Below are 27,181 nucleotides of genomic sequence, written 5' to 3' on the forward strand. Positions count from 1 at the left end.
CTCTAGGAGAAAACTTGGAAAACATTGCAAAGCCCAAACCACAAACCCCCCAGTCACCTACCTGTAAATGCACTGCTGAGATTCATCCGAATGTTATCAGACATGCTACCTTCCCTGTCTTTCCTTCTACACCTATAGTCATACATCCATGTAATTTTAAAAATGCAATCATACAGTAAATACAATTAAATTTCAAAATTTCCTTACTACTTTAGCCTGATTTTTTCCATTCACCAATATATCATGAATGTTCACTTGTATTAATATTCTTCATAAACATTATTCTGAATGGCTCCATAATATTCCATGTTATGGATATACCATTATTATAGTTAACCAGTCCCACACTGTTGGATATTTAAACTGATTATAATTTTTCCTCTTACAAACAATACTGAGCTGCACATCCTTGTATGTACATCCTTGACTATGGGTCTGATTATTTCCTTTGGACAACTTCTTCAAAGTTGAATTGCTGGATCAAAGGGTATGCACTTTAATGTTCCAATGTATTCATTCATTCATTCATTCTTTATTAAAACTTTATTTTTTAGAGCAGTTTTAGGTTCGCAGAAAAATCGAGAAGGTGCAGAGATTTCCCACATACTCCCTGCTCCCATGCACGCATAGTCTCCCCCATTTTCAACATCCCCTGCCAGAGTGGTACATTTGTTGCAGCTTATGAACCTAACTGACACATCATAATCCCTAAAGTCCACAGCTTATACTGTGGCTCCCTCTTGGTGTTGTATATTCTATGGGTTTGGACAAATGTATAATTTCATGTATCCACCATTATGGTATTATACATAGTATTTTCACTGCCCGAAAAATCCTCTGTGCTCTGCCTACCCATCCCTCTCTTCCCACATCCACTAGCCACCACTGATCTTTTTATTGTCTCCATAGTTTTGCCTTTTCCAGAATATGACATAGTTGGAATCATACAGTGTATAGCATTTTCAGATTGGCTTCTCTAACTTAGTAATGTGCCTTAAAGTTTCTTCCATGTCTTCTCATGGCTTGATAGTCACTTCTTTTTATTTTTATTTATTTAGATATTTATTTATTTATTTATTTTGGCTGCTCTGGATCTTAGTTGCAGCATGCAGGATCTTTGGTGTGGCACATGGGCTTCTTAGTTGCGGCATGCGTGCGGGATCTAGTTCCCCGACCAGGGATTGAACCCAGGCCCCCTGAACTGGGAGCTCGGAGTCTTACCTGCTGGGCCACCAGAGAAGTCCCAGGTAGTCATTTCTTTTTAGTGCTGAATAATATTCCATTGTCTGGATGTACCACAGTTTATTTATTTATTTATTTGTTTGTTTTAAAAATAAATTAATTTATTTATTTACTTTTGGCTGTGTTGGGTCTTCCTTGCTGCATACGGGTTTCTCTAGTTGCGATGAGCAGGGGCTGCTCTTAGTTGCGGTGTGCGGGCTTCTCACTGCGGTGGCTTCTCTTGTTGTGGAGCATGGCCTCTAGGCACGTGGGCTTCAGTAGTTGTGGCACTGAGGCTCAGTAGTTGTGGCGCATGGGCTTAGTTGCTCCGTGGCATGTGGGATCTTCCCGGACCAGTGATGGAACCTGTGTCCCCTGCATTGGCAGGAGGATTTTTAACCACTGTGCCACCAGGGAAGCTCCTGGATGTACCACAGTTTATTTATCCATTCACTTACTGAAGGGCATCTTGGTTACTTCCAAGTTTTGGCAATTATGAATAAAGCTGTTATAAAGTGCCCTATGCAGGTTTTTTTGTGGACATATGTATTCAAGTCCTTTGATACCAAAGAGCGCTTTATTTATTTATTTATTTTTAAGTATAAAAGCAGTACAAAGATAATCTCACCTCAACCATTCCAGGCTGGTCCTACTTTGCATGGCAATTCACATTAACAATTTGGTACTTATTCTCCCGCACATTTTTCTCTACACACATAGTTCTTTCCTTTCTTGTTTTAGTAAAAGTGGGATGGCGGGCATATTTTTAAGGTGTATGTCAATCAGTGTTGAATACTGATGGAATATAACAATAGTTTTAACTCCCTCTCGGAGCGTTTATTAAGTGCCAGACACTGGACATCAAACACTGTGACCCATGCTTTATTTTCACCAGATTTTGAGTGCTTATTGGGTACTAGAATTTGTAGTAAATATGAAGCACCTACCGTGCGCTTCTACCAAGTGCTTATGAACAAATGTGCAGCGCTTACTCTGCGCCAGATTTTTGCACGTATCTCATTTAAACGTGGGAGTGAAAGTGAACCTCCAGGCTCTGCCCAGGGGCCCAGGGTGGGGACTCCGGCCGCAGAGAGAGGAGTGCACACCTGAGCAGGTGGGAGGAGGGGAGGCGGTGCCCTCTTCTCTTGGTGCACTGCAGACCCAGGGCGCCCTCGAATAGCAAGGGGCGTGGGAGGTCACTCTAAGGGGAAGATGCAGTGGCAGGCGAGGCGGAAGCGGTCCTACTGACCCGGCTGCCCCCGGTCCGCGGGGAGGCGGGCGGGGCCAAACGGGTGGGCGGGGCCGGTATTGTCCGCTCCGCGGGGCATGCCGGGAGCTCCGCCCCCAACATGGCGTCTCACTGACAGTTGGCTGCCGAGAGGCAGAGGCGGATCTTGCTCCTCAGGGCGGCGGCGGTGGCGGTGGCGGTGGCGGTGGCGGCGGGGCCAGGGTCTCCGGGGCTAGGGGTGGGAGGATGGCGGCTCGGACCTCCTAGGGCGGAGCTCCACGGGCGAGGCGGCGAGCGGGGCGCTGCAGGCGGGCGCGGCGGTTGCTGCCATGGACTGGTGATCGCGGCGGCTGCTGCTCGCGTCTCCCCTGGCCGGGTGGCTGTTCCTCACCGCCAACCCCTCAGCCGGGGCCATGGGCTCGTCGGCGGCCGCGGCGGCTGCAGCGGCGGCGGCCACGGACTCGGCGCAGTGGCTCTCGGTGAAGGAGGAGACCATCTTCCTGCACGACGGGCTGATCCGGGTCACCGACCTGGCCGAGCTGCCCAGCGAGATTCTCGGGGCCCCGGAGGCCGCCGACACCGACTTGGAGGTGAGCGAGGCTGCCCCCCGCCTCCGCCATCAGATTAGCCCACCCGCGCCCCATTCCCGGGGTCGGGCCCTCTCATCTCCACTTCGCCCCGACCCCGAGGCCCACGAAGGCTGCCCCAGCAGGTGTGTGTGGGCGCCGGGCAGGCAGGTGCGGGCCGCGCCGCGAGTCTGCAGACCACCCGCCTCCCTCCCTCCTCGGGGCCTCAAGCCCGCCGGGGATTTCATTTGTGGATTCATTTTGAACGTTCCGACTCCCAGCATTTTATTAGACCATCACCCGGCACGGCCTTGAAGCCCCGGAGGAGCCGCCGCCGCCTCCCGGGCCCGGTCTCCCTTCCCCCACGGACCCCTTGGACGCACTTCCAGGGCACACCCAGGCTGCTTAGCTTTGGGGACATTTTAATTTTAACGCTCTACACCTCCCCCCCACCCCGTCATTCCCTAGTGCTGTGCGTGTGTGTGTGTGTATGTGTGCGTGTGTGTTTTGTTTGTTTTTCTCGGGAGAAGGTAGTGGCAGCTGCCTGTCCGCGATGGGCAATCCAGAAACTACTCCGTGTCGTGCCTCGAATTGACACGGGGCCTTTGTCAGGGAAGCGGGCAGTGTGGACAGCGAGGGGGATGCTACAGCGGCCCTCGGTGCGCTATCCGCAAGGGTCACGGGCGTTTTAGGCCGCAAGGCCTTTTTATGAGCTCGGGGGTCGCGGAGAAGCCCAGGCTTAGGAGCCGTGGCAGGTGCAAAAGCAAATCTCAGCAATTGTGCCGCTGGGTTTGGGGGCAGAAGGAAACCAAATATGCTGTGTGGATGGGAACTTTCCACCGACTTCTCTTGGTTTCGTGTTTGCCCAGGGGTGGCAGTACTGGCAGGATCGGTTCATCGAGGCACTGCTCCCCCTCCACTTTGTGGGGTGACATTTTGATGTGTAGCTAGCATGGGGTGTCACGAAATTTTTGTCGCAAGGAGGACTCTCTGGGGTAGGGCGCAGAGAGGATGGCTTGTCTTCTGGCTATAAACGGAATGCGAGGAATCTTTTGTGTTATGCGGTTTTGCAGGCCCTTTGGCTTTCAGCACAACGAACATTTATAGAAATGGATTAAAACCCATTACTCTGTGTTTCTGGAACGGCAGTGATGGGATCCCGTTGGCGGAGACATTTGGACGACGTGTCTGAGATGCGAATACGTTCCTCTATATTTTTGTGTCTGGATTTGAGGTTGAGGTTGCGGCATTCCCATTGTGAACTCTTAATGACTTATTTTACAGTCTGGCCACCAAAAAATAAGGCGTGTGCAAATTGGTAGGGAATTCCTAACATGGAATCATAGTTTTATTATGTCTCATTTGGGCCTTTTCTATAAAAAGCAAGGTGTGTCTGCGTGTCTTATACGCTTAAAAACTCAAGGGGCATTATGCTATGATGGTGGAATCTTTTGATTTAATTGGTTCTCTTGTATGTGAAATGAGGAAAGCAGATGCTCTTTGTTCCTTAGAGACAAAGTTCACAGATCCAAAATTTCTATATGTATGTAATTTATTTATTATTAAAAAGTGTAAGGTTAGTTAAAAATACCTGAGGTGTTAAGCTGGCTTTCCTAAGATGTTTACTGTACAAATGTACTGAGTATTTGTCAGGTATTTCCACAGAAGAATGATTTAATAGAAAGAATCTCTCTGGCCTGGAAGATTTTTTAAAAACTTAAAAAAAATTTTTATGGTCTGACCTCTCAGAAACCAATATGTATATGGGTGATAAACATTTCTGAATGTAGTCAGAACTTTTTTCATTTCTTTCCATATGTTATACAGGCAACATAGTATCAGGAGAAATAGCTAAGAATGTTTTTGTGGCTGTTAGGTTTGTGTTTTGCGTATTTAATGATAATAATATTGAGTAAGTGTATCCTATGTGTCAGGCATTGTCTTACTAAATTCTCCAAGGGATCCTGGTTTAAAAAAAAGTGGGGAGGGATTCTGGTAGCTAAATATTGTTACCTGTTGTAACAATTGTAAATATTGTACCCATGTACAGGTAAGGCAAGTAAGGTACAGAGCAGGTATGCAACTTGCTCAAGATCACACATAGTTGGAGAAGAGATCCTGGACTTTAACCCAGGTCTGTTTGGTCTCAAACATATCTGCTCCTAATCATAATATTCCACTACCTTTATGCATGTCTGATACTCATATTTGTAATTGTTTTAAGTTTAATAACTGCGTAAAGATAGGGTAATAAACAGGTATCTTTATTTCCTTTCTAGTGACTTACTCTTTTTACATTTGAGGAAGATTAGAGGGTCATCAACTTTTTAAAAACTAACTTTTGAAATGCTACTACCCCTATGAGGCTCTTCCAAGCCTCTCCTTCCACTGGACATCTGGGTGAAAAATGACCAATTTTTACTGGATTTTATAGTTATATAGAAGCAGTTAACAATTTTGGATTAAGAAAGATGAGACTCAAACTGAGGTGACTAATTTATAATTGGCAACCTTAACGCGTAAGACTGCACTATCTGCAATAGAGTCTCAGAATTTTAGAGCAAGGAGGAACCTTAGAGATACTTGTTTCCCTCATTTTAGAGAGAAGTTATCTGAGATCAGGAGAGGTTTTGGCTTGGTAGCATAGCTAGTTATGGCAGGGCAAGTGACTAGACCCTGGCTTTCCTGGCTTTGAATTCCAGTGTTCTTTTCACTATGTAAGTAAGTGCTGCTCAAAGTTAAATGTCAATCCGAAAAAAGAACCCATCCTAAGAAGTAGATCAGCGTTAACTTAGCATTTTAATTTAAGCAATAGCAGAGAATTTGAATTAAAAATTTTCTTCTCGGTGAATTTCAAAGGGAAGGTTTTTTTGTTTGTCTTTCAGTCTATAGTGTTTAATCAGCAAATTCATTAACAAGTGTTTGTGGAATTCAGAGGTGAGCCGAGCCCACTGTCATGGGTGTTGGGGACATAGCAGGGGATAAAATAAAATCTTTGTTCTTAAAAAATCTTTTATTTTAGTGGGGGATATAGACGATAACAAATTGTCAAATATAGGACATATGAATAATATGTCAAATGATAAGTGCTATGGAGAAAAGTATAGCTGGGTAAGAGGGATGGAGAGTAATGGTGTGGGGAAGGGCTCTGTTTTACATACAGTGGACCGGAAAGGAAAGACCAGGATGGCATTTGAGACCTGAAAGAAATGAGAGTGTACCATATGGCTACTGGGGGGAGCACATCCCAGACAGAGGACAGCAAGAGCCAAGTCCCTGAGAGGGAAGCATCCTTAGCATCCTTAGTGTGGAGCTCTGAGCCCAGTAAACAAAGGGGGAAAGGAGAGTGAGTGATAGGAGATGGAGGCCAGGTCTGCAGATCAAGTAGGGCCTTGTAGGTAAGGACTTTGAATCTACTTGAGCGGATTAAAGATGCAGAGTGAAGCTCTTTCTTGTCCTTTGAAATAGCTATCTGTATTTAATTTTATGTTTTTGGCAAAAAGTGAAAGCATGCAGGAAATTAGTTTTTAAGTGTTGAAATAAATATTAATTCAAGAGAAATAAAAAAGCAATATCTCAAAAATGACAAATATTATTGAATTTTGCATTACATTTCATAGACTATTAGTCTTTTTTTTTTTTTGCGGTACGCGGGCCTCTCACTGTTGTGGCCTCTCCCGTTGCGGAGCACAAGCTCCGGACGCGCAGGCTCAGCGGCCATGGCTCACGGGCCCAGCCGCTCCGCGGCATGTGGGATCTTCCCGGACCAGGGCACGAACCCGTGTCCCCTGCATCGGCAGGCGGACTCTCAACCACTGCGCCACCAGGGAAGCCCTATTAGTCTTTTTTAAATTAAGGGAATTTACAAGAAAAAAGCATTAGTTTCTTTGTGGAAGTTCCAAAAGAATTCAGCTTCCTGTCTCATTTTTCTTTACAAATTCCAGGTGGGGACAGGCGTCATACATCTGGATGTTGACAGAGAAGCTAATTGACTTGCTCAAGGTGGCCAAGATATCTTTTACTCCGTAGTTTAGATTAAGTTTGAACCCAAGCATTTTGGTTAGTGTTTCTCATCTTTCATTGTGTTTGTTTATAAGGACCACCCGCCCCCCCCGCCCGCCCCATTCAGAGACTTGAACATGTATGTTCATGGCAGCTTTATTTGTGTTTGCCAAAAACTGGAAATAATCAAAATGTCCATCAACAAGTGAATGGATAAACAGGTGTGGTACATCCGTATAATGGAATACTAAGCAATAGAAATGAATGAGTTGTTGATACTGACAACTTGGACTTATGCTGAGTGGAAGAACCCAGTGAGTCATACAAGAGTGCATACTGTAAGATTCCATTTATATGATGTTCTAGGAAGTGTAAACTAATCTATAGTCATGGAAAGCAGATCAGTGGCTGCCTGGGGATGAAGGCAGGCAGGAAGGATTGGGAGAAAGGATTACAAAGGTGCATGAGGAAACTTTTGGGGTGATGGCAATGTTCCCTATTTTGATTGTGGTGATGGTTTCATGTGGTATGTATACATATGTCGAAACTCCTGAAATTGTACACTTTAAATATGTGTAGTTTATTGTATGCCAATTATACTTCAGTAAAACAAGCAAAACCCGCAGAAGCCCAGAATGCTTTACTGATGTTATTTAGGAAGTGAAAAAGGCTCAATAGGTCTTTGGGTTTGTTTTCTGTTTTTAATCATGTAAGGGAAGGAACCTTTGGGTTTGGAGGTGATCAGCTTAAATAGTCAAGGCTTTGAATACTTATGTTACACTCAAGTGAAAGCTTTGAGGTGATATTTAAATTCATAAATGTCGATCTGTTCTCCTAGGAGGATACTACCACCTGTTTATCCTTCGGTCAGAATTCTTTGGAAAGTGTTTATGTACTTTTAGAGAATTCCAAATTCTAGATTTGGAAGAGTTAATGAATAAATGAATAAACTGCCTTTGTTCACCAACAGAATTAATTATCAGGTAATTAATGAGCACTAGAATAAGAGTCACTGAATCTTGGTACAGTGTTCTGTGACTTCAGCAAATGGCTCAAAATTTCTCAGGTGAAAGAATATAAAAAAATAATGTATATATGTTTATAACTGAGTCACTTTGCTGTCCAGCAGAAATTAGCACGACATTGTAAATCAACTATTCTTCAATTAAAAGAAAAAAAAAGTTCTCAGGTATGACTGGCTAGCTGTAAAGTTAGGACGAAGTATTTGAGGACTGTGGGAGGCAGTATTGCCTAGAGGTTAAAGTCAGGCTTAAAGAGTCAGACTGGGAGTGAAACTCTAGCTCTGCCCGTGACCTTGGGCAAGTTCAATTACCTTTAATAATCCCTGGTTTCTTCCACTGCAACTTCTTTGTCATCATTGTCACCACCTCTACCACCACGAGGACAACAGTGTCAGCATATTGCATGCCAGGCTCTGTGCTAAGCACTTCCCACCCGTTATCTCATTTAATCCTCACTGCAACTTTATGAGGTTGGTACTATTGTTATCTTTATTTTACAAATAAGGAAGCCATGGCACAGAAGTGAAGTAACTTGACGAAGGTCATACAGTTACTAGTAAAGCTGAGGCTGAAATAGATCTGTCTGATTCCAGCCCAGGGTTGAGGCTTCAAAACCATTGTTAGACTGCCTAGTCATCTGTAAGAGGGGGATAATAATAGGGTTAACGTAAGGATTAGTTAAGGATGGATGTGATTATGTACTTACAGTGTATGAACTCTCTTTGGAAGGTGCTATGTTGCTGAGAAGTTATTTTATGTATATTCAGTTAGCTGCCCAGTGTATATGAAAGCAAAACTATCCCATCAACAAATTTTTTTTCCTAGTAGTGAATAGTGGAGATAGTGCTTTTTTTGGTGTGTTTGTGATCCCTTTGGAATTTTCTTCCTTCCCAGTTTGTTTGGAATCTGGCTGGCAGATGAGATAATAGTCTTCATTTCAGTTTTCCTCCAATTGTATGCCTAGGGTCTTGCTAAATAAATCAGTTTTGATTATTATCTGTCTTCTTGGCTTCCATATTGGCTGCCATAAAATACCACCTGTTGGCCAGGGCTACTGGGGGGATTGTCATGCACCTGTTCTTTCCTAAGTCATATAAGGTACCTGTGGTGATAATTATGAAAGGACTGTCAATTCTTGAAAGTGCCCCATGCTTTCTCCTCCCTCCACCCCTCTTTCTGGCTTGTTTTACAGTGGTGATGGTGGGGTGAACACAGGAGTGTAGTCTGCTTTGCAAGATGTTTAGTCAATAGTTGTAGACAAATGTAAATAACAGCAGGTGATCAACTATGGGACAAATGCATAATTACTTCAGAAGGAGAGAAGACTGCAGAAATTGTATCACTATTACTTTGATGCTGCATTGTTAACATTTTAATGTATTCATTAAATTCTTTAAAAACGAATACATAAATATATTCTTATAAAAAAATGCAGGTTAAACTGAAGTTCCTTTTGACTACCATCACTAGTCCTGTTTCCATCTACTCCCCACCCTGGTTAAATCAATGATAAATTTTTTTGGTATATTCTTCAAGACCATTGTTGAATGTGTATGTTTATGTGTGTGTGGTGTGTGTGTGTGTGTGTGTACATAACACTTTTTATTATTTTTTCTTTTTTGCGTAATAGATTTGATTCTAGGGACTTCCCTGGCGGTACAGTGGTTGAGACTTCGCCTTCCAATGCAGGGGGTTTGGGTTCAATCCCTGGTTGGGGAGCTAGGATCCCACATGCCTTGTGGCCAAAAAATCAAAACATAAAACAGAAGCCATATTGTAACAGATTCAATTAAGACTTTAAAAATGGTCCACGTCAAAAAAAAAAAAAGATTTGATGCTAGACATATCATTCTATAACTTGCTTCTTAAATTCAATGATATGTTTTGATTTTTCTGTGTCTCCACATATAGATCTATTGCAATTTTTTAAGTGCTGCACAAGACTCCAGAAATGCCATAGCTTATTTAGCTGTTCTCCTACTGATGAGTGTGTTAGTTTCCTGTTGCAATGCTAACACACTATTACAAACTTAGTGGCTCAAGACAACACAAACTTATTCTCTTACATTTCTGGAGATCAGAAGTCCTAAATGAGTCACATTGGGTTAAAGTCAGGTGTTGGCAGATCTGGTTCCTTCCAGAGGCTCTAGGGGAGAATGCATTCCCTTGCCTCTTTCACAGCTTCTAGTGGCCACCTGTATTCCTTGGCTTGTGGCTCCTTCCTCGAACCTTTAAAGTATATCGCCCTCGTCTCTGATCTGTCATCATGTCATTTTCTCCTCTCACTGACTCCTCTTGCATCCCTTTTACAAGGACACTTGTGGTTACATTTAGAGCCCACCCGGATAATCCAGGGTAATCTCCACATCTCAGGATCCTTAATTTCATCACATCTGCAAAGTCCCTTTTGCCATCTAAGGTCACATTCACAGGTTCCAGGGATTAGGATGTGGACATCTTGGGGGTGGTGGTGGTCATTATTCAGCCTACCACAATGGGTATTTTGGTTGTTTGAAATTCAGTTTTTCACTATTAAAAATGGTCCTTCAGTGCACATCCTTGCATGCCTGTTTGTGCATATGTGGGAGTATTTCTCTAGAGCAGTTCCTGAGAAGTAGAATTGCTGAGTCATAGGTGACCATTTTACATTTGAAGAGACACTGCCAAATTGCTCTCCACAGTGGCTTATACCAATTCATACTCCCAAGTAACAGTGCTTGATAGGACCTCTTTTCCTCACACCCTCATAGAGACCATTTTAGAACTTATGGATTTGCTTAAATTTATCATTTGCTTAAGTCAATGGCTTTCACTCCAAAAGATGAGTCTAATAGGTACAATTGGGTACCTGGACCTGCATGCCAAATCATGCTCAGCTGAAAGAAGCCAGGGTTTTCTGTTAGTGCTGCCTAGCTGTTATCACTTCACTTCAGAGGACTCCTCTTGTGGCTTGATCGCCTTCGCCTCCTGGCGTGTACTCATGTTAGTCAGTAATCCAGTTAGTACAGACTATGTCCATATATAGGCAGGAGAGAGCAACAACTTTGTATTCTGATGGTCTGGGGATGCTGCCAGAGGCCAGCAGAGCCAGGGAGCTGCCCACCCTGGGAAGAGATGCATTGGCCCCTGAAGTGTGTTCAGAGTGCATAGCAGTTGTTAGGCAGACTATCTGGACTCAGATTGTCTTAAAATTTTCTCTCTTATATGCCAATATAAGGAGTAATTCTATGGTTTTCTGACCTATATAGAAAATAATTGATAGTAAGTTCATTATATTTTTATGCTGTCAAAACTTTTTTGATTATAAAGAAGTAACACATGGATGTTGTAGAAAATGGAGAAAGCACTAAAGGTGTAAGAGAGAAAAGAAATATCCTTTGATTGCACTATCCAGAAATAGCCATATTAACTAATTTTTTTTACTATTTCCTTCTTAAATTCACAATTTATATATATTATTATAAATAAATCCAAAAGATTTTTAGTGTTTGGAGTGTCATTTTCTTCTTTTTCTTTTTCTTTTTTTTTGCAGTGTTATTTTCTTGATAAAGTTTGGTAAATTACAAATTTGTGGTAATGATTAAAGTGTGTTTCAATCAACTATACTTCAATAAAAATTTTTTTTTTAATTTAAAAGCAACAACAACAACAATAACAACAAAAAAGTGTGTTCCTGCAACCTGTTATTATTGGCAGTTTATAATTGAAAAGGATTTTTATAGTGCTGTTATAATTCCCCTCCCAATAATGTTGAATATTTGTGTGGAGCTTTGAGTTTATGAAGTGCTATTAAGCACAGTTGTAGAATAGTTAATTAATGTTCCATGATGGGACACTTTGAAGTGGACACAACTTGAATCCCTGGTGTTTCTACTGAAACCTGCAGTCGGCTGAATTACCAGGTCAGAGCACAATGTGTAGCAATTTTAGATTAACAACAAAGAGATACATAATTTGCAAACTATTTTATGCAAATTGTAGGTTTAGCAACAGTAATAACTACAGATATGTGGTTCAAGTACTGGTTTTATACCAAACAAAATATTAACATTAGCTTGTATTTGTAATGGATCTTTTCTGTGTTTACTGTATTTTCTTTGAGCTCTGTGGTTTGCTTTACTGATTTCAAATGAACAAAGTCTCATATAAAAGATACAGCTATATAAAAAAAAAAGATACAGCTATTTACAGGACAGACTAGAAAATCTGGACCTACTATTTCTATTGATATATTTGCTTTTCTTACTCCTGAAATAGAATCATTAAGAATGTTAAAGGAGAATCTATCAACATATTTTCATCAAAACAGTGGCCTATAATAGAATAATTACCTTCTTTATTTCTTGATACTGATTCCTTCCTGATCATCCAGTTGTGGTGTGGCTGAAAGACAACTTACTGGTTTGTTTAATCTAGAAAGGAGCAAAATGGGTGGTGGAAAGGTAAAAATACATTTGGGGAACTTTGGAGGGAGAATTTTTTTGGATGAGCTTATAATAAAAGTTTGCTTTCCCTCAGGGGTTCCGAACCTGAATAGAATTCAGGGCGTTCTGTGAACTTGGATGGGAAAAATTATATGTTTATTTACTCATACCTTTAGCTAGAACTCAGCATTTCCTTCTATTATGAATGTAGTCAACAAACTCTAGTAGTATTGGCAGTACCTGTGACCTTGTAACCAGTAGAAATCATAGATATTTTCATATCATATTACATTTGTTGAACATATCTTGAAATGTTGTTTATGCTCATCTCACCACCACTTAGAAATTATGGCAAGTATTAGATCTTGTTATTCAATGTACTAATAATGAAGCTCCTATGTTGATATCACAAATTTGTTTCTTAAAGTATTTTGGTACCTGTATTTTAATATACTGTAATTGGTTTCTTATAATTCTGTGTATTTTGTTTTATGCATTTAAAAATGTAACTGGAGAAGGGTTGGTAAGCATCACCAAACTTGTGAAGGTTAGAGGCCCCTGAGATAGACTGTCTGCCAGCATCTCTCCCTTTTTTGCTCGAAGTTTGCTGACGACTAGCATAGTTTGCAATTGTTTGAAAGAAAAGTGAACCACATTTTGGAAAATCCCTTCTGTGGTAGAATATGTTATTCTTCTACAGTTTTTCCCATTATCTACTAACTGTAAGCTTTTAGTGCATAATAATTTTCTTGGGTAATCTGATCTTTGCCCATTTGCTAAATGTGGTATCATTAACCAGGAAACTATTTTTTTTAAGAAAATTAAATACTTGCTAAAAAGTGACAAACAGTTCTTTTGAAATATAACAATTTTTTGTTCACCAAATATTTTGGTTTTTTCCCCCTTGTCTGGTCAACTGAAACTATGGGAATAAAAATTCATCAACATACTTTATATTGGTATCTTATACTGCTAATAATGAACCGTTTTAAACAGGTGGCCTCAAGCAGTAACAGTTGGTATCCCAGGAGAACATTATTTTTTAAGTTCGAAATTCATTTTGCTTTCATCTTCTCCATAGAGTACAGTTATGTGATTTTGGTTTCATTTATTGTTCAAATTGTTATTTTATGCTTGAATTGTCAAAGTTTAGCAGTTTTACTTAAGTAGCCTCCAGAACTGTGCTGTCCAGTGGGTAGCTACTACCCACATGTGGCTATTGAGCACTCGAAATGTGGCTAGTCAGAAGTGAAGAGTGCTGAAAGTGTAAAAGACACATCAGATTTTGAAGACTTCACACAAAAAGGATGTAAAATATCTCCCTAATAATATTTAAATGGATTAAATGTTGAAATGGTAATATTTTAGATATGATGGGTTAAATATGTTATTTAAATTAAAATATACTAAAATTAATTTCATCTATTTCTTTTTACCTTTTTAAATGTGGCTACTGGAAAATATTAAATTCCATATGTGTTTCACCTATTTCTATTGGCCAGTGCTTCTGTATACAGAGGGCAGCAAGCTATGGTCCTCATGGTCATATCCAGCTGTCTGTTTTTATAAATAAAGTTTAATTGGAACATAACCAGTACATTCATTTACATATTATCTGCCTTCATGCTACAAAGCAGAATTGAGTATTTGTGACAGAGACCTTATGACCAGCAAGCCTTCCAGGGGCTTCCATATATACTATTTTCATTTCATCTTTTCAGTGGCTCCATGAGGCAGTAGAGGAGATATTTATTATTTTAGAAAAAAAGGCTTAGAGAAGCAAAATTATTTGTACAAGGTCATATAATTAGGACTTTCATTTCTTGAGTGATTTTCCACTATACCTCTGCTTTAGGTTGCACTTGATCTTAATAACCTATTGTCTCTGAGACAGTAGTTAATGGCAGCTATTTTAAATAAGAACTATGCAGCCCAGCCTACACATGGCTGCGAGAGTAATCTTCCTAAAGCAGTTATGTTACTTTCTTGCTCGAATCTTCAGTGGCTTCCCATTTCCTGCAAAATAAAATAATAATTCAACGTAGCTATGCTTTGGCTCCATCTACCTTTCTAGTTAGTCTTATATCATTAATCCTTGCCCCCCCACTTTCCCCATATTTTACAAACTCACCACATTTACTCCTACAACCTTGGTTTAAGGGGTTCCATTGCCCTGGGGTACCCCACCTCCACCTTTGGAACACTACTCTTTATCCTTCAAGTGGCAGATCAAATGCCACTCCTCAATGAAATTTTCATGATGCCTACAGTTAGAAGCAGCCGTACTCTCTTCTGTATCTCCATAGCACTGCCTTATGTATATTAAAGTTATTTATTTGCATCTTCATCACCCTTACTATATTATAAGCTGAGAACAGCCATTTCATATTGTATGTTGAGTACCTACTAATATAGTAGGAGCTCCAACTTTGGATATTGATTGAACTGAATGTTAAAAGGGGCATTTAAAATGTGTGAAAGAATGTGATTTAATGAATAATATCATGAGTTGAGGACATAGGTGAGGAAAAATTCATTAATAGAGAATAAGAATAGATAGTTATTTTTGGTGAACTAAAAGTAGTTCAAGTGACACTTTAAGAATTTTAATAATCGCAGTTATGCTTTGCATTTTGGATACGAAGAGAGAACACATCTCAACAGTTGTCATAAATGTTAATGCTCGAATGTGGATAATATGGGGTTAAGACCTTTGATTTTGTGTAGAGCATAATGAATTTTGCGTAGAGAATGGTGGATTCCCAAGAGATTTCTGAAAACAGCTAGATTAGAGGGAGTCAATTGAAAATACCTGGCTTTGCTCATCATTCGAAAAATCTTAATGAATTTGAATGAATTTTTGTTTAACTTAGTTGTTCTATGGTTAGGTAGTGAACTTGAGCACTGTTGTGTTTATTTTGAACATTTCCATGTAGAGATTTTTTTTTTCAGGGTTTTCAGTCAACTGTGTCCATTTACCAGCTTTTATTGAGTGGCAGTGCCTTGAGGACTGAACTGTCACAAAAGTTATATTATAGGATTTAGCATAATCTAGTTACTGATTAGCATAAGAAGGCTTGTAGTCATAATTTAAAACATTACAAAATGCTTAAAATTTTAAAAATTAAAATGTTAGAATTTTAGAAAATTTGCAAGATGTAAAAAAAGTATAAAGAAGAAAATAATGTTACCACTTAGAGATGAGTTTAGTTTATATTTTAATGTGTTTCCCTTCAGACTTTTTTCTATGCATGTACACTTACACTTATACTTCTATCTCATGTACCAGAGATATTTTAAGAAATCAGGATCATTATACATTTTGTGTCTTGCCTTTGTCACTTAACGTTAATGGTATTTGGGGGGCATTTCTCCAAAACTTTCAGTATGGTTGAGAATATAATTTTAAATACCTGCATAGATGTTAAAAGTCTGCATGGTATTTCATTATATGGATGTTCAATGATTTATTTACCCGTTCCTCTATTGTTGGATATTTAGTCAATTCTGTTGAAAAGTTTTTAAAATTAGGGAAGTGGTTTTATAAATAGTGAGACTCTTCTCTTTAAGTATGCTATGACACACCTATACGACCATCTAGGTTTATTTACCATAAGTTAGAATGAGAAGCTTCAGAACTGTGCCGTAACTGTATAAATTGATAGGATTGTTTCACTGTTTAATTGTACATTTTTATATGCATAATCAAGTTCATATTTCTGATCATGTAAGTAATACATAAATTACATGTGAAGTCTGTGGATTCATTAGGTGCTTTATTAAAAATTTTAGGGAAGCAACACATGGTTCAAAATTCTTAAGGTTCAAAAGGGAGTTCAGGGAAAACTCTCCTTCTGCAGGAGAGAGCGGTTGCCCTCAGAGGTATTTAACGCACATACGAGCTGATGCATAGCGGATATCTCTGGACTTCAGCTCCCACTACACCCACCCTCCTTCCCTTCACTCCACTGCAGCCGTCTTGGCCTCCTGGTGTTCATCATAGGTCAGGCTGGTGGGTCCCAAGGGCTCCCTTCTTCAGGGCCATTGTTCTTCCCTTTGGACGAAATTAGCTTCCATAGGGCAACAATCCACAAAGGTGATAGAGGTAGTACTTCTGAGAATATTAGAGTATGAAAAACTTAGAAACTTAACATATTAGAAAACAAAAATAGCCATATTACCAAGGGCAGCTTTAACTCTGATAGCAGACCAGTGGGAAAACTTTGAAACAACTGAAACAATGAATCTTTTCAAACAGATACATACAGTTATATGTGTAGCACAGTTCCAGAGCGTACAGATAGAAACCATACTTTGAATACCACCCATGGCAGAGGAATACCGCCCTTTAGTTCAAAGGTTCTCTGGTTGCAAGACTGTGTGGTAATTCCACATAATTGGGACATACAGTGTTACCCAGAACTAGAATGGTTCTCCCCAAATTCTGATCTACAGATTCACCTTTCTCTAAGTAGTTCTGTTTGGTGCTAAAATGTCACCCGTCCTGCTACTGGAGTCAAACAGGCACTTACATGATAAGCAACTATATATTTATCTTGCACGGGACTGGTTTTTAAAGGTGTATAAAGTACTATATTTTATGGCTCTTTCTTTGCCTGTTGCTTTTTTTTTTTTTTTTGCAGTACGCAGGCCTCTCACGGCTGTGGCCTCTCCCGTTGCGGAGCACAGGCTCCGGACGCGCAGGCTCAGCGGCCATGGCTCACGGGCCCAGCCGCTCCACGGCACGTGGGATCTTCCCGGACTGGGGCACGAACCCGTGTCCCCTGCATCGGCAGGCGGACTCTCAACCACTGCGCCACCAGGGAGGCCCTGCCTGTTGCTTTTAGAGTGAATGTTAATATGTGGGGCCGTACAGAATATCGGATTTAAAGAAGGGTAGTATATTGAGTCAGTGACAGATCTGGGACTTCTAAATGCAGGAGTCCTTAGGGCATGCGTTGACACAGAGGGCGAGCCCAGTGGTTAAGCCTTTAGGCTTCGGCATTGACACACATATCTAGCCAACTTTTGATCACCTGTCAAAACTCCATTTCTTGGTTATATTTTAATCTTTTTTTTTCATGACTTAGATTTTTTTTTTTTTTCTGTACGCGGGCCTCTCACTGTTGTGGCTTCTTCCGTTGCGGAGCACAGGCTCCGGACGTGCAGGCTCAGCGACCATGGCTCATAGGCCCAGCCGCTCCGCAGCAAGTGGGATCTTCCCGGACCGGGGCACGAACCCGTGTCCCCTGCATCGGCAGGCGGACTGTCAACCACTGCGCCACCAGGGAAGCCCATGACTTAGATTTAATTATTACTAAGTCCAGTTTTTAGAAGCTGATTTGTTTGTAGGAGAGTTGCACCCCACCCTGAATGCTCCCAAATAAAAGCCGTGGTAGTTGCTGTTTATCCCTCTTACTCGGCTACATCTCCTCACTTTCGGTATCTGCCTCCCAGTTAAATTCTTATTCCTTTTCTCTGAGTTTATTCTTCCCTCTTCTTATTGCCTGTCCTCTTTTAGTCACTCCACTGAGGTGACAGAAGTGGCTGTCATTAGGCCGTTTATTTGCTGGTCACATCACATCTTCAGCATTCAGAATCATAGAATTTGTGGAGCTGAAAAGGATCTTAAGATTATTTAATACATCTTTTTTTTTCAGAAGACACTGAGTTCCTTTAGCCTATTGTGGTCATTTACTAAGAGTTTGGAGACTTCGGAAAATTAAATAGGTTGCATATAGAGCAATGCTACTCTAAGTGTAGGCCACATACCATGAACTTTTATCCATAACAGAAAGGTAAGCGCTTGAGAGTAAAGGTAAGAAATTGAGAGTAAGCACTTAGAAACTTCATAACAGATTGCTAGACTAGTTTTATATCTGTTGAACATAATAAAACTTGGGACTTGAATTTTGTGTCTTTTTTCACTTTTTTGGAGGTGCTAATTGATTTTATTGTATTTTACAAAACTTTTGTTCTACAATGGATTGGGAAAAACCAATCCTCCACCCAAGATAGTTTAAGAAGCACTGATATAGAATATCTAACACAATGTTTGGCACATAGTAGGCTCTCAAAAACCAATAGCTTCCTTGTTTCTTAAAAGTTTGCATTTCTTTTGGGTGAGGAAGCTAGAGATCTGAGTAGTAGATAAATGAAACATTATAGAAATGGGGTGATTAAAATCGACACTGCTTGTTTTCAAATACAGGCCACTCGGTTTTTTCCTTTTTAAACTTAGCCTATGCTTTGAAGAGAGATTTATACACAGTAGAACTGTAATATATATTTGCACTGATTCTTGGAGATACTTTATAACATTTAATGTGCTACTAAACCCTTAGCTCAGCAAGGGTGAAGGAACTTAAACTCTTTGGTAGCTAGTCATATCCATAAATATTTGAGTACATCATTATGCAGTATGCATATATCAATATTATCTCCTTGGATAAGGGAAGGAAAAGATCTAGTGAGAAGCGCTGGGGCTTCTGTCAGTTTTCTCATGTCATTCAGCTTTTGGAAAGTACATAGTTGTAATATTTTTTGGCATTCCCATTTTGAAGCAATTTAATGCCACATATAATAGTCCTTATATTTTTAGCAATCCTTGGCTATTTTTTGAAATTAGTCTTGTCCTGATTTTTTTAATTGAATTAAATTGTAGTTAAACTTACATATGACACAGTAAATATAGACTATCAAAGGCTCTTAGCTTACTATGGTTTACAGGTTTGAGGGACATTTTTCGTATTACTCAAGATCGTGAAACTGCCACTCCCTTTAAGGATAAAGAAAGGTCAGTGACTGAGCCAAGTGACTCTCCTCAAATGTCACCCCTTTAAAAATTCTGTTTATAACCAATAATCCTTAGAAATGAATCCCTTTGATTTATGCAATTTCATTTTGGCAAATTTAAAAAATTATTTGAATGTTAAGAAACCTGAAAGGATTGCTTTTTGCTTGGCAATACCATCCACCTCCATATGATACCATACACGTAATGTAATAGGATAAATCTTTATCCATATAATGAAATGGAATGACACGTTAAAAAAATCCTATTTGGAACATCCTTAATCTTATGCTGATTTAAATGTAGAATAAATATTTGGTCTGTTGGGCATATCACATATTTTTGTTTTGAGCCTCATTTTTATTTGGACAAGGCTCACTTTTTTTTTTTTTGGTTATTTCATGTCTTTAAAAAATTAATTTTTAATTTTTTAAATTGAAGTATAGTTGATGTACAATATTTTATACAGGTGAACAGTATAGTGATTCACAATTTTTAAAGGTTATAGTCTATTTATATTTACAAAATTTTGGCTATATTCCCCATATTGTACAGTATATCCTTGTAGCTTATTTTATACATAATAGTTTGTACCTACTAATCCCCTACCCCTATTTTGCCCCTTCCCCTTTCCTTCCCCACTGGGAACCACAGTTTGTCCTCTATATCTGTGTGTCTGCTTCTGTTTCGTTATATTCATTAGTTTGTTATATTTTTTTAGATTCCACATATAAGTGATATCATACAGTATTTGTCTTTCTCTGTCGGACTTATTTCACTTAGCATAATACCCTCCAAGTCCATCCATGTTGCTGCAAATGGCAAAATTTCATTACTTTTTTAAATCAAATTCTTTTTTTTTAAAGATTTATTTTTTAAAAAATTTATTTTATTTATTTATTTAATTAATTAATTAATTTATTTATTGGGCTGCCTCGGGTCTTAGTTGTGGCACGTGGGATCTTTCGTTGTGGCAAGTGGGCTCTTTGTTGTGGTGCACGGGCTTCTTTCTAGTTGCGGTACGTGGGCTTAGTTGCCCTGACCAGGGATTGAACCCTGCATTGGAAGGTGGGTTCTTAACCACTGGACCACCAGGGAAGTCCCTCAAATTCTTAACATCAGTGGTGTTTGAGACTGAGCTAGGATTTGAAATAACCAGCATATACCATGTTTGAGAGTAGTTTTGAAGTGGTGACTTAAAACAATGTGAGATTTGAAGTGTCACTCCCTGGTTTTAGTAGGAGCATTTGAGTAACACATCCAGGTTTTCCTCTCTTTCTGTTTCTTTTAGGAGTCAGGCTGAAGAACTTCAGAAGAAGAACCGGTATTATTAATCCTGTCGAGCACATATTACATTTTGGCAAATTTGGCTGATGAGATTAAAATTACCCTTCACTTTTTTTTTTTTTTTTTTTTTGTGGTACGTGGGCCTCTCACTGTTGTGGCCTCTCCCGTTGCGGAGCACAGGCTCTGGATGCGCAGGCCCATCGGCCATGGCTCACGGGCCCAGCCGCTCCGTGGCATGTGGGATCTTCCCAGACCGGGGCACGAACCCGCGTCCCCTGCATCGGCAGGCGGACTCTCAACCACTGAGCCACCATGGAAGCCCTACCCTTCACATTTTAAAGGTTATAGTTCTATAATGTCATTAGCAAGCAGGTAGATCTTAGGGGGACAGGAAATGAATGTTCTTTTAGCCTAACTTTTCAAAGTCAAGGTTTAGAATTTATTTTGGCATTTTGCTTTGACACATGAAAGGATCTGGTTGTAGTTTCTTAAAATAACTAAATTTATCTCTGTTCAGCAGTCATGTTGAAACTCAAGGAAGAGCCACGTTTTGGAAAATACAAAAGACAAATAAGAAACTAGAACTCTTTTAGTGGTATATGTTCTTCTGTGAGAGAGCTGATAAACACGAAATAGTCTATAATATAGACTAATATATATAATAGGCTACTCTTCATTGCGGTGTGCGGGCTTCTCATTGCAGTGGCTTCTCTTGTTGTGGAGCACGGATTCTAGGCACACGGGCTTCAGTAGTTGTGGCACGCGGGCTCAGTAGTTGTGGCTCACGGGCTCTAGAGTGCAGGCTCAGTAGTTGTGGTGCATGGGCTTAGTTGCTCCGCGGCATGTGGGATCTTCCCGGACCAGGGCTTGAACACGTGTCCCCTGCCTTGGCAGGTGGATTCTTAACCACTGCGCCACCAGGGAAGTCCCTCCGTTTTTTTTTCTTTTAATATTTATTTATTTATTTGGCTGCATCGGGTCTTAGTTGCAGCACGTGGGATCTTTGTTGCAGCACGCGGGGTCTTTCGGTGTGGCATGCAGGCTCTTCATTGCAGTGTGTGGGCTCAGTAGTTGCGGCACGTGGGCTCTAGAGCGCGTGAGCTCAGTAGTTGCAGCACGTGGGTTTAGTTGCTCCATGGCATGTGGGATCTTAGTTGCCTGACCAGGGATCGAACCTGCGCCCCCTGCATTGGAAGGCAGATTCTTAACCACTGGACCACCAGGGAAATCCCTAGATTCTTATTTATCGAATTATGTTCTTGGATATTAAGGAAAGACTTTGGCTAGTAGTTTATGTTTCTCAAGCAAGGAACTGTCAAAGAATTTTCGGGTCTTGATTTCAAGATGTTAAATGTCCTGAAAGAGTGAGTTTTTCTCCCCCTTTCTTATAGATCATAACCCATCCTGTTTAAATTTCACAACATAGTCCAAAAGCTTTGGAACTTTGAATGTATTTCTTACCATTAAAGTGAATCTAAATGAATTTTGTTTTGAGAATTTTATAAACCTACCTTGAGATAATGGGGAATAGATGGGGATTCTTGCTTTAAATCATAGTTTGGCAGCTCAGAGATGTCGGATGATCTTTACCATTTCCTCTTATCCTTTCATCAGAATTTCTCATTGTTATCCTATCGTATTTATTTGAATGGTTGCAAGTAAATAGTAGAAAGAAATCAAGAAGTGAAAGACCAGCTTGAATATAGCCTTATCATAAGGTGTAGTTTCTGTGCATATAGAAATTATATACTTCTATACCATCAAAAAAACAAAAATAGCGTCCTCATCAACTTTACAAAGTAAAATCTACTCTCAAAAGCTTGTTTACAAGCTTTTCCTATTTTATGTAATCTAATATTCAGTGACGGTAATTCATTCATCTAACATAGTAAGTTTTCTCGTTGGATGTTTCTGTTCCAGCCCTCCTATTTTTAGGCTTTTCCATAGGCTTGCTAGCCTCCTATTCCTAGGCCAGCAAGGGTTGTACCTAGTGATCTTATTTCGGATTATTCTTTTTCTTTTTCTTTTTAAGGGACCTCATGTGGCCCAAACTAAACAGATGTCTTATGTTTATTGGTGATTTTCTTATTTCTAAGTCATATTGAAACTATGACATATTTTAAGTCTCCTGGTATATTTTAAGAGCTAGGCATTCTGTAAAATAAAAAAACAAAAACCTACTTAGTGGGAAATTTCTCAGTTTCCTCATAACTGCATGTACATTTGTGAATGAGAGCCCCTCAGCCTACTTACTATCCACAGTGTGGTATGTTTGCTGAATATTTGTTAAATTGAACTAAAACACCAATATATGATAGAGAATGGGCATATTAGACATGTACCTTATTTAATCACATTTCTGAAAGGTAGCCAGCTATGGGTCATTCTGTCTTTGTTTTAAAGACTAGGAAACTGAGGAACGGGAAGATGAGTGACTGACATACCTTGGATTAGACTTTTTGCCTCTTAAACACAGTAAGTGTGTCTTCTCTGTTAAGCTGTGTTACTGAGTAAGGATATATGATGGCCTTGGTAATGAAATCCTTCTTGTGCATTGGCACAATTTAAGTCAGGCAATGTAGCATAAAAATATGTAAAAATATTCTGTTATGATCTTTCATGATTTACCATAGCTTTTTAAAAAATAAATTTATTTATTTTATTTATTTATTTTTGGCTGCATTGGGTCTTTCGTTGCTGCGCACAGGCTTTCTCTAGGTGCGGTGAGCGGGGTCTACCCTTCGTTGTGGTACACTGTCTTCTCATTGTGGTGGCGTCTCTCGTTGCGGAGCACGGGCTCTAGGCACGCAGGCTTCAGTAGTTGTGACGCACGGGCTTAATAGCAGGCTCTAGAGCACAGGCTCAGTAGTTGTGGCACACGGCCTTAGTTGCTCCGCGGCACGTGGGATCTTCCCAGACCAGGGTTCGAACCCATGTCCCCTGCATTGGCTGGCGGATTCTTAACCACTGCGCCACCAGGGAAGCCCCTATCTGTAGCTTTAACAGGGAAAAAACCAACTAAACCTGCTGAATTAAAAACTTACACTTTTTGGGCTTCCCTGGTGGTCCAGTGGTTAAGACTCCATGCTTCCATCTCTGGTTAGGGAACTAAGATTCCGCATGCTGTGCGATGCAGCAAAACAAAAAACTTTCACTTTTACCCCTTTCTCTAGAAATTTCTAGGTATTGAAGCATGAGATTCATTTGTATCTATCAGTTTGTCACCATGAATAGTTGATAGATCTAAAAGTCTCCAGAGTTGTCTTTGTTGGGGTACCTGCTTAACTAGTCCTCTTTCCTAAACCCCTCACCTGTTGTTTTTTGTTGTTGTTGTTGTTGTTTTTACTATTAAAAGATTCTATAAATTGGTTACCTAGAGGAGAGCTCCATGGCATTGTGAGCCATATTCTGAGATAGCAGAAGGAGGGCCAGCTGTACACCCTTATCTGTGTCCTGGCAGACACTAAACAAACTCCACCCTGGCGTATTTGGTGAGAAGTGATAGTGTGTCAGAGCTGATGATGACCTCTGGCCTCTCCTTGCACTGGGGACCTCTGTTCTCACAGGAAGTTTGATTTACTTTGGAAGCAAAGAGATTTGAGTTCTTTGTAAACACTGATAAAGTGAGGCAGGAGGGCTGTGCAAGGGCTGGCTACTTGATGCACCTACACAGAAAGCTGGGTTCAGATCATTTAGATCTGCAAGGTATAGAAAATAAACCCTTACCTGAATTGAACTGATGGCTAGAATAGGAAACGAGGTGGCTGATAAATGAAGGTGATGATTTATGCTGCCATTCACACTCTGTTGGATTTCTGACACAGGATGGAGCTTTTAGGAGACTGACAGGCCCTTAATGTATTGGGTTGGCCCAAAAGGTCGTTCGGGTTTTTCTGGAAAAACCTGAATGACCTTTTGGGCCAACCCAGTAGATTGAACCACAACTTAGTATTTGGTTCCAACTGACTGAGCTAGTCATGTTAGCCCGAAGAGTTGATCCAGCCCTCTCACTGAAAGGTCTAATAACCAGGAGAGCAAAGGGTGGTGTGATGTGTGGCCAAAGTATTGGCATCATAAATCAGAGCTGATTGCATGTGGATGTAAAAACTGAGGGTGTGTCTTGCTGACAGCCTTAAACTTTTAAAATTGGATTATTTTTTTATGATGAAATAAAGTCATATTCACTTGAGGGATGCTGTAAAGATGTTTGGTTCTTTTGAAGCCTAGAAACATGAATCCATCCAAGAACACTAAAACATAAAGTTTATTAGATAAAAATATACTGAGAGATTGGGGAGGGCCTCTTCATTGGCTTCATTTCCTTAATAAAGAAAAACAAAATAGACACTTTAAACCTCTAAGAAGCAAAGTCTGGAATTTGCATTAGACTGCTTAGAAGCTTAGGAGGATATGTATTGCTTCCTAAGTCAGTGAAATCAAAACAAGGAAAGTTACACAAAATAATAATTTTTTCTAATAACATATGCTGTTTCCTCAGAAATGATCATTACCTTCCTCCTTTCAGTATGTTGTAAGAATGGCATGTTTATTTTGGGTTTTGAGTCTAAAAAGACATTTGATACTAAAATTAAAAGTGCTGTATATTTATTACCAATAGCCTTTCCCCCCAAATAGAAAAAATTTGAAATATAAAATAATTTGAGGTATTCTCAACATTATTGCTTTTCTAGAATTAAGTAGGTTTCTTTAGTCAATTCATTTTTCTCCTTTGCACTCAGACCTTACCAAAAATAAAATCTTCCTACACTTGCTCATCCAGTTTTACTCCATAACATTCCAGGCACTGTTTCTAGGAAAAGGTTGAAATTAAGAATAATGTATTTCCTGCTGACCACCATGTTGGTACTGCCTCAGCTGAAGTCTGCGCCAATTTCTTTTGCCATCTGTTCTCAGCATGGATAAGTTGAGATTCATTCAGTGAGAGAGAGAAGCAAAACTAAATGTTTTATCTGACTTGTCCCCAAGAAGCATGCCTTATCTTTGCCAGTTAGAGTCTTCACTGGAGAATAACTTGACATGGAAATATCATGCAACAAAAATTTTTTTTACATCTTTATTGGAGTATAATTGCTTTACAATGGTGTGTTAGTTTCTGCTTTATAACAAAGTGAATCAGTTATACATATACATATGTTCCCATATCTCTTCCCTCTTGTGTCTCCCTCCCACCCTCCCTATCCCACCCCTCTAGGTGGTCACAAAGCACTGAGCTGATCTCCCTGTGCTATGCGGCTGCTTCCCACTAGCTATCTACCTTACGTTTGGTAGTGTATATATGTCCATGCCACTCTCTCACTTTGTCCCAGCTTACCCTTCCCCCTCCCCATATCCTCAAGTCCATTCTCTAGTAGGTCTGTGTCTTTATTCTTGTCTTACCCCTAGGTACTTCATGACATTTTTTTCCTTAGATTCTATATATATGTGCAGCAAATTTTTTAAAATTTATTTTTATTTTTTTATTTTGGCCGCGCCATGTGGCATGTGGGATCTTAATTCCCTGACCAGGGATCGAACCCATGTCCCCTGCATTGGGAGCACGGAGTCATAGCCACTGGACTGCCAGGGAGGTCCCAACAAATTAAAAAAAAAAAATTTAAAAACTTTTTGGCTGCGTTGGGTCTTTGTTGCTGCGCACAGGCTTTCTCTAGTTGCGGCAAGCGGGGGCTACTCTTCGTTGCGGTGCATGGGCTTCTCATTGCGGTGGCTTCTCTTGTTGCAGGGCATGGGCTCGAGGCGCGCAGGCTTTAGTAGTTGTGGCACATGGGCTCAGTAGTTGTAGCTCCAGAGCTCTAGAGTGCAGGCTCAATAGTTGTGGCGCACGGACTTAGTTGCTCTGCAGCATGTGGGATCTTCCCGCATCAGGGCTCGAGCCTGTGTCCCCTGCATTGGCAGGCGGATTCTTAACCATTGCACTACCAGGGAAACCCAATCTAGTTTATTTCTTCATATCAAAGCAATCATAACTTTGTGCTGCAGTGATCTGAGTAAATAAAAGATAAAGTTTTTCTACTTCAATTAGAATGCTTGGTCTTTAAAAACATTCAACCTTTATGTTCACTGTGCTCCACTGTTTTATCTCTGTGGTTTGTCCAAATTAAGAAGTGAGCTGTTTCTGCTCAAGCCTGGGGCAAGGACTTGGCAGAGCCAATGAAGTGACAGCCTGAAAAAGCTCAAGCAGGGAATTCTGTGTATTGTACACGTCATCCATATAAATGGAATGTGTTTATAGTTCATATGGCAAGCAATTGGCATGAGAGCAAACACAGCTTGGGCCAACATACTGTCCTTCTGTTCTACATCAGCGATTCTCAACACCTGCCGTGGGGCCCCCTCTCCTTCTGCCCCGAGCATCACCGTGTTAGGAAACCACGGTGGCTGGGGGGACTGTGATGTATCTCTTAGCTCTGTTGGAATAGAAGGAAGGTTGTGAATCATAGCTCCAAGTTCTATCCACTAGGTGTCTGATATTATTCCTAATATCAATGTGTGTATTGATGATTAGTGGTAGGTAAGTGAAGTGCAAGTAAATTCCTCATTTTACCTGGCTTAGTATTTCAGTCACTAGGTTATTCCCAGTCCTGGGTTTCATTTTTCAAAGAGCCTACTTGACAGATGTC

At 40.3% G+C, this 27,181-nt stretch overlaps 1 protein-coding gene across 1 annotated transcript in view; it reads left to right on the forward strand.

Moving 5' to 3' along the window:
- Positions 1 to 2,862: 2,862 nt before the first annotated feature.
- HECTD4 (HECT domain E3 ubiquitin protein ligase 4) overlaps positions 2,863 to 27,181 on the forward strand; it is a gene marked incomplete at both ends in the record, with an annotated part of 188,671 nt that continues 164,352 nt past the window's right edge. The window contains one exon of the mRNA XM_079717670.1: positions 2,863 to 3,039. Within this exon, the coding sequence (XP_079573796.1) occupies positions 2,863 to 3,039 (177 nt within the window). The remainder of the gene's footprint in view (positions 3,040 to 27,181) is intronic.

Source organism: Hyperoodon ampullatus (genome assembly GCF_949752795.1).
Source record: "Hyperoodon ampullatus genome assembly, chromosome: 13".
NCBI lineage: Eukaryota > Metazoa > Chordata > Mammalia > Artiodactyla > Ziphiidae > Hyperoodon > Hyperoodon ampullatus.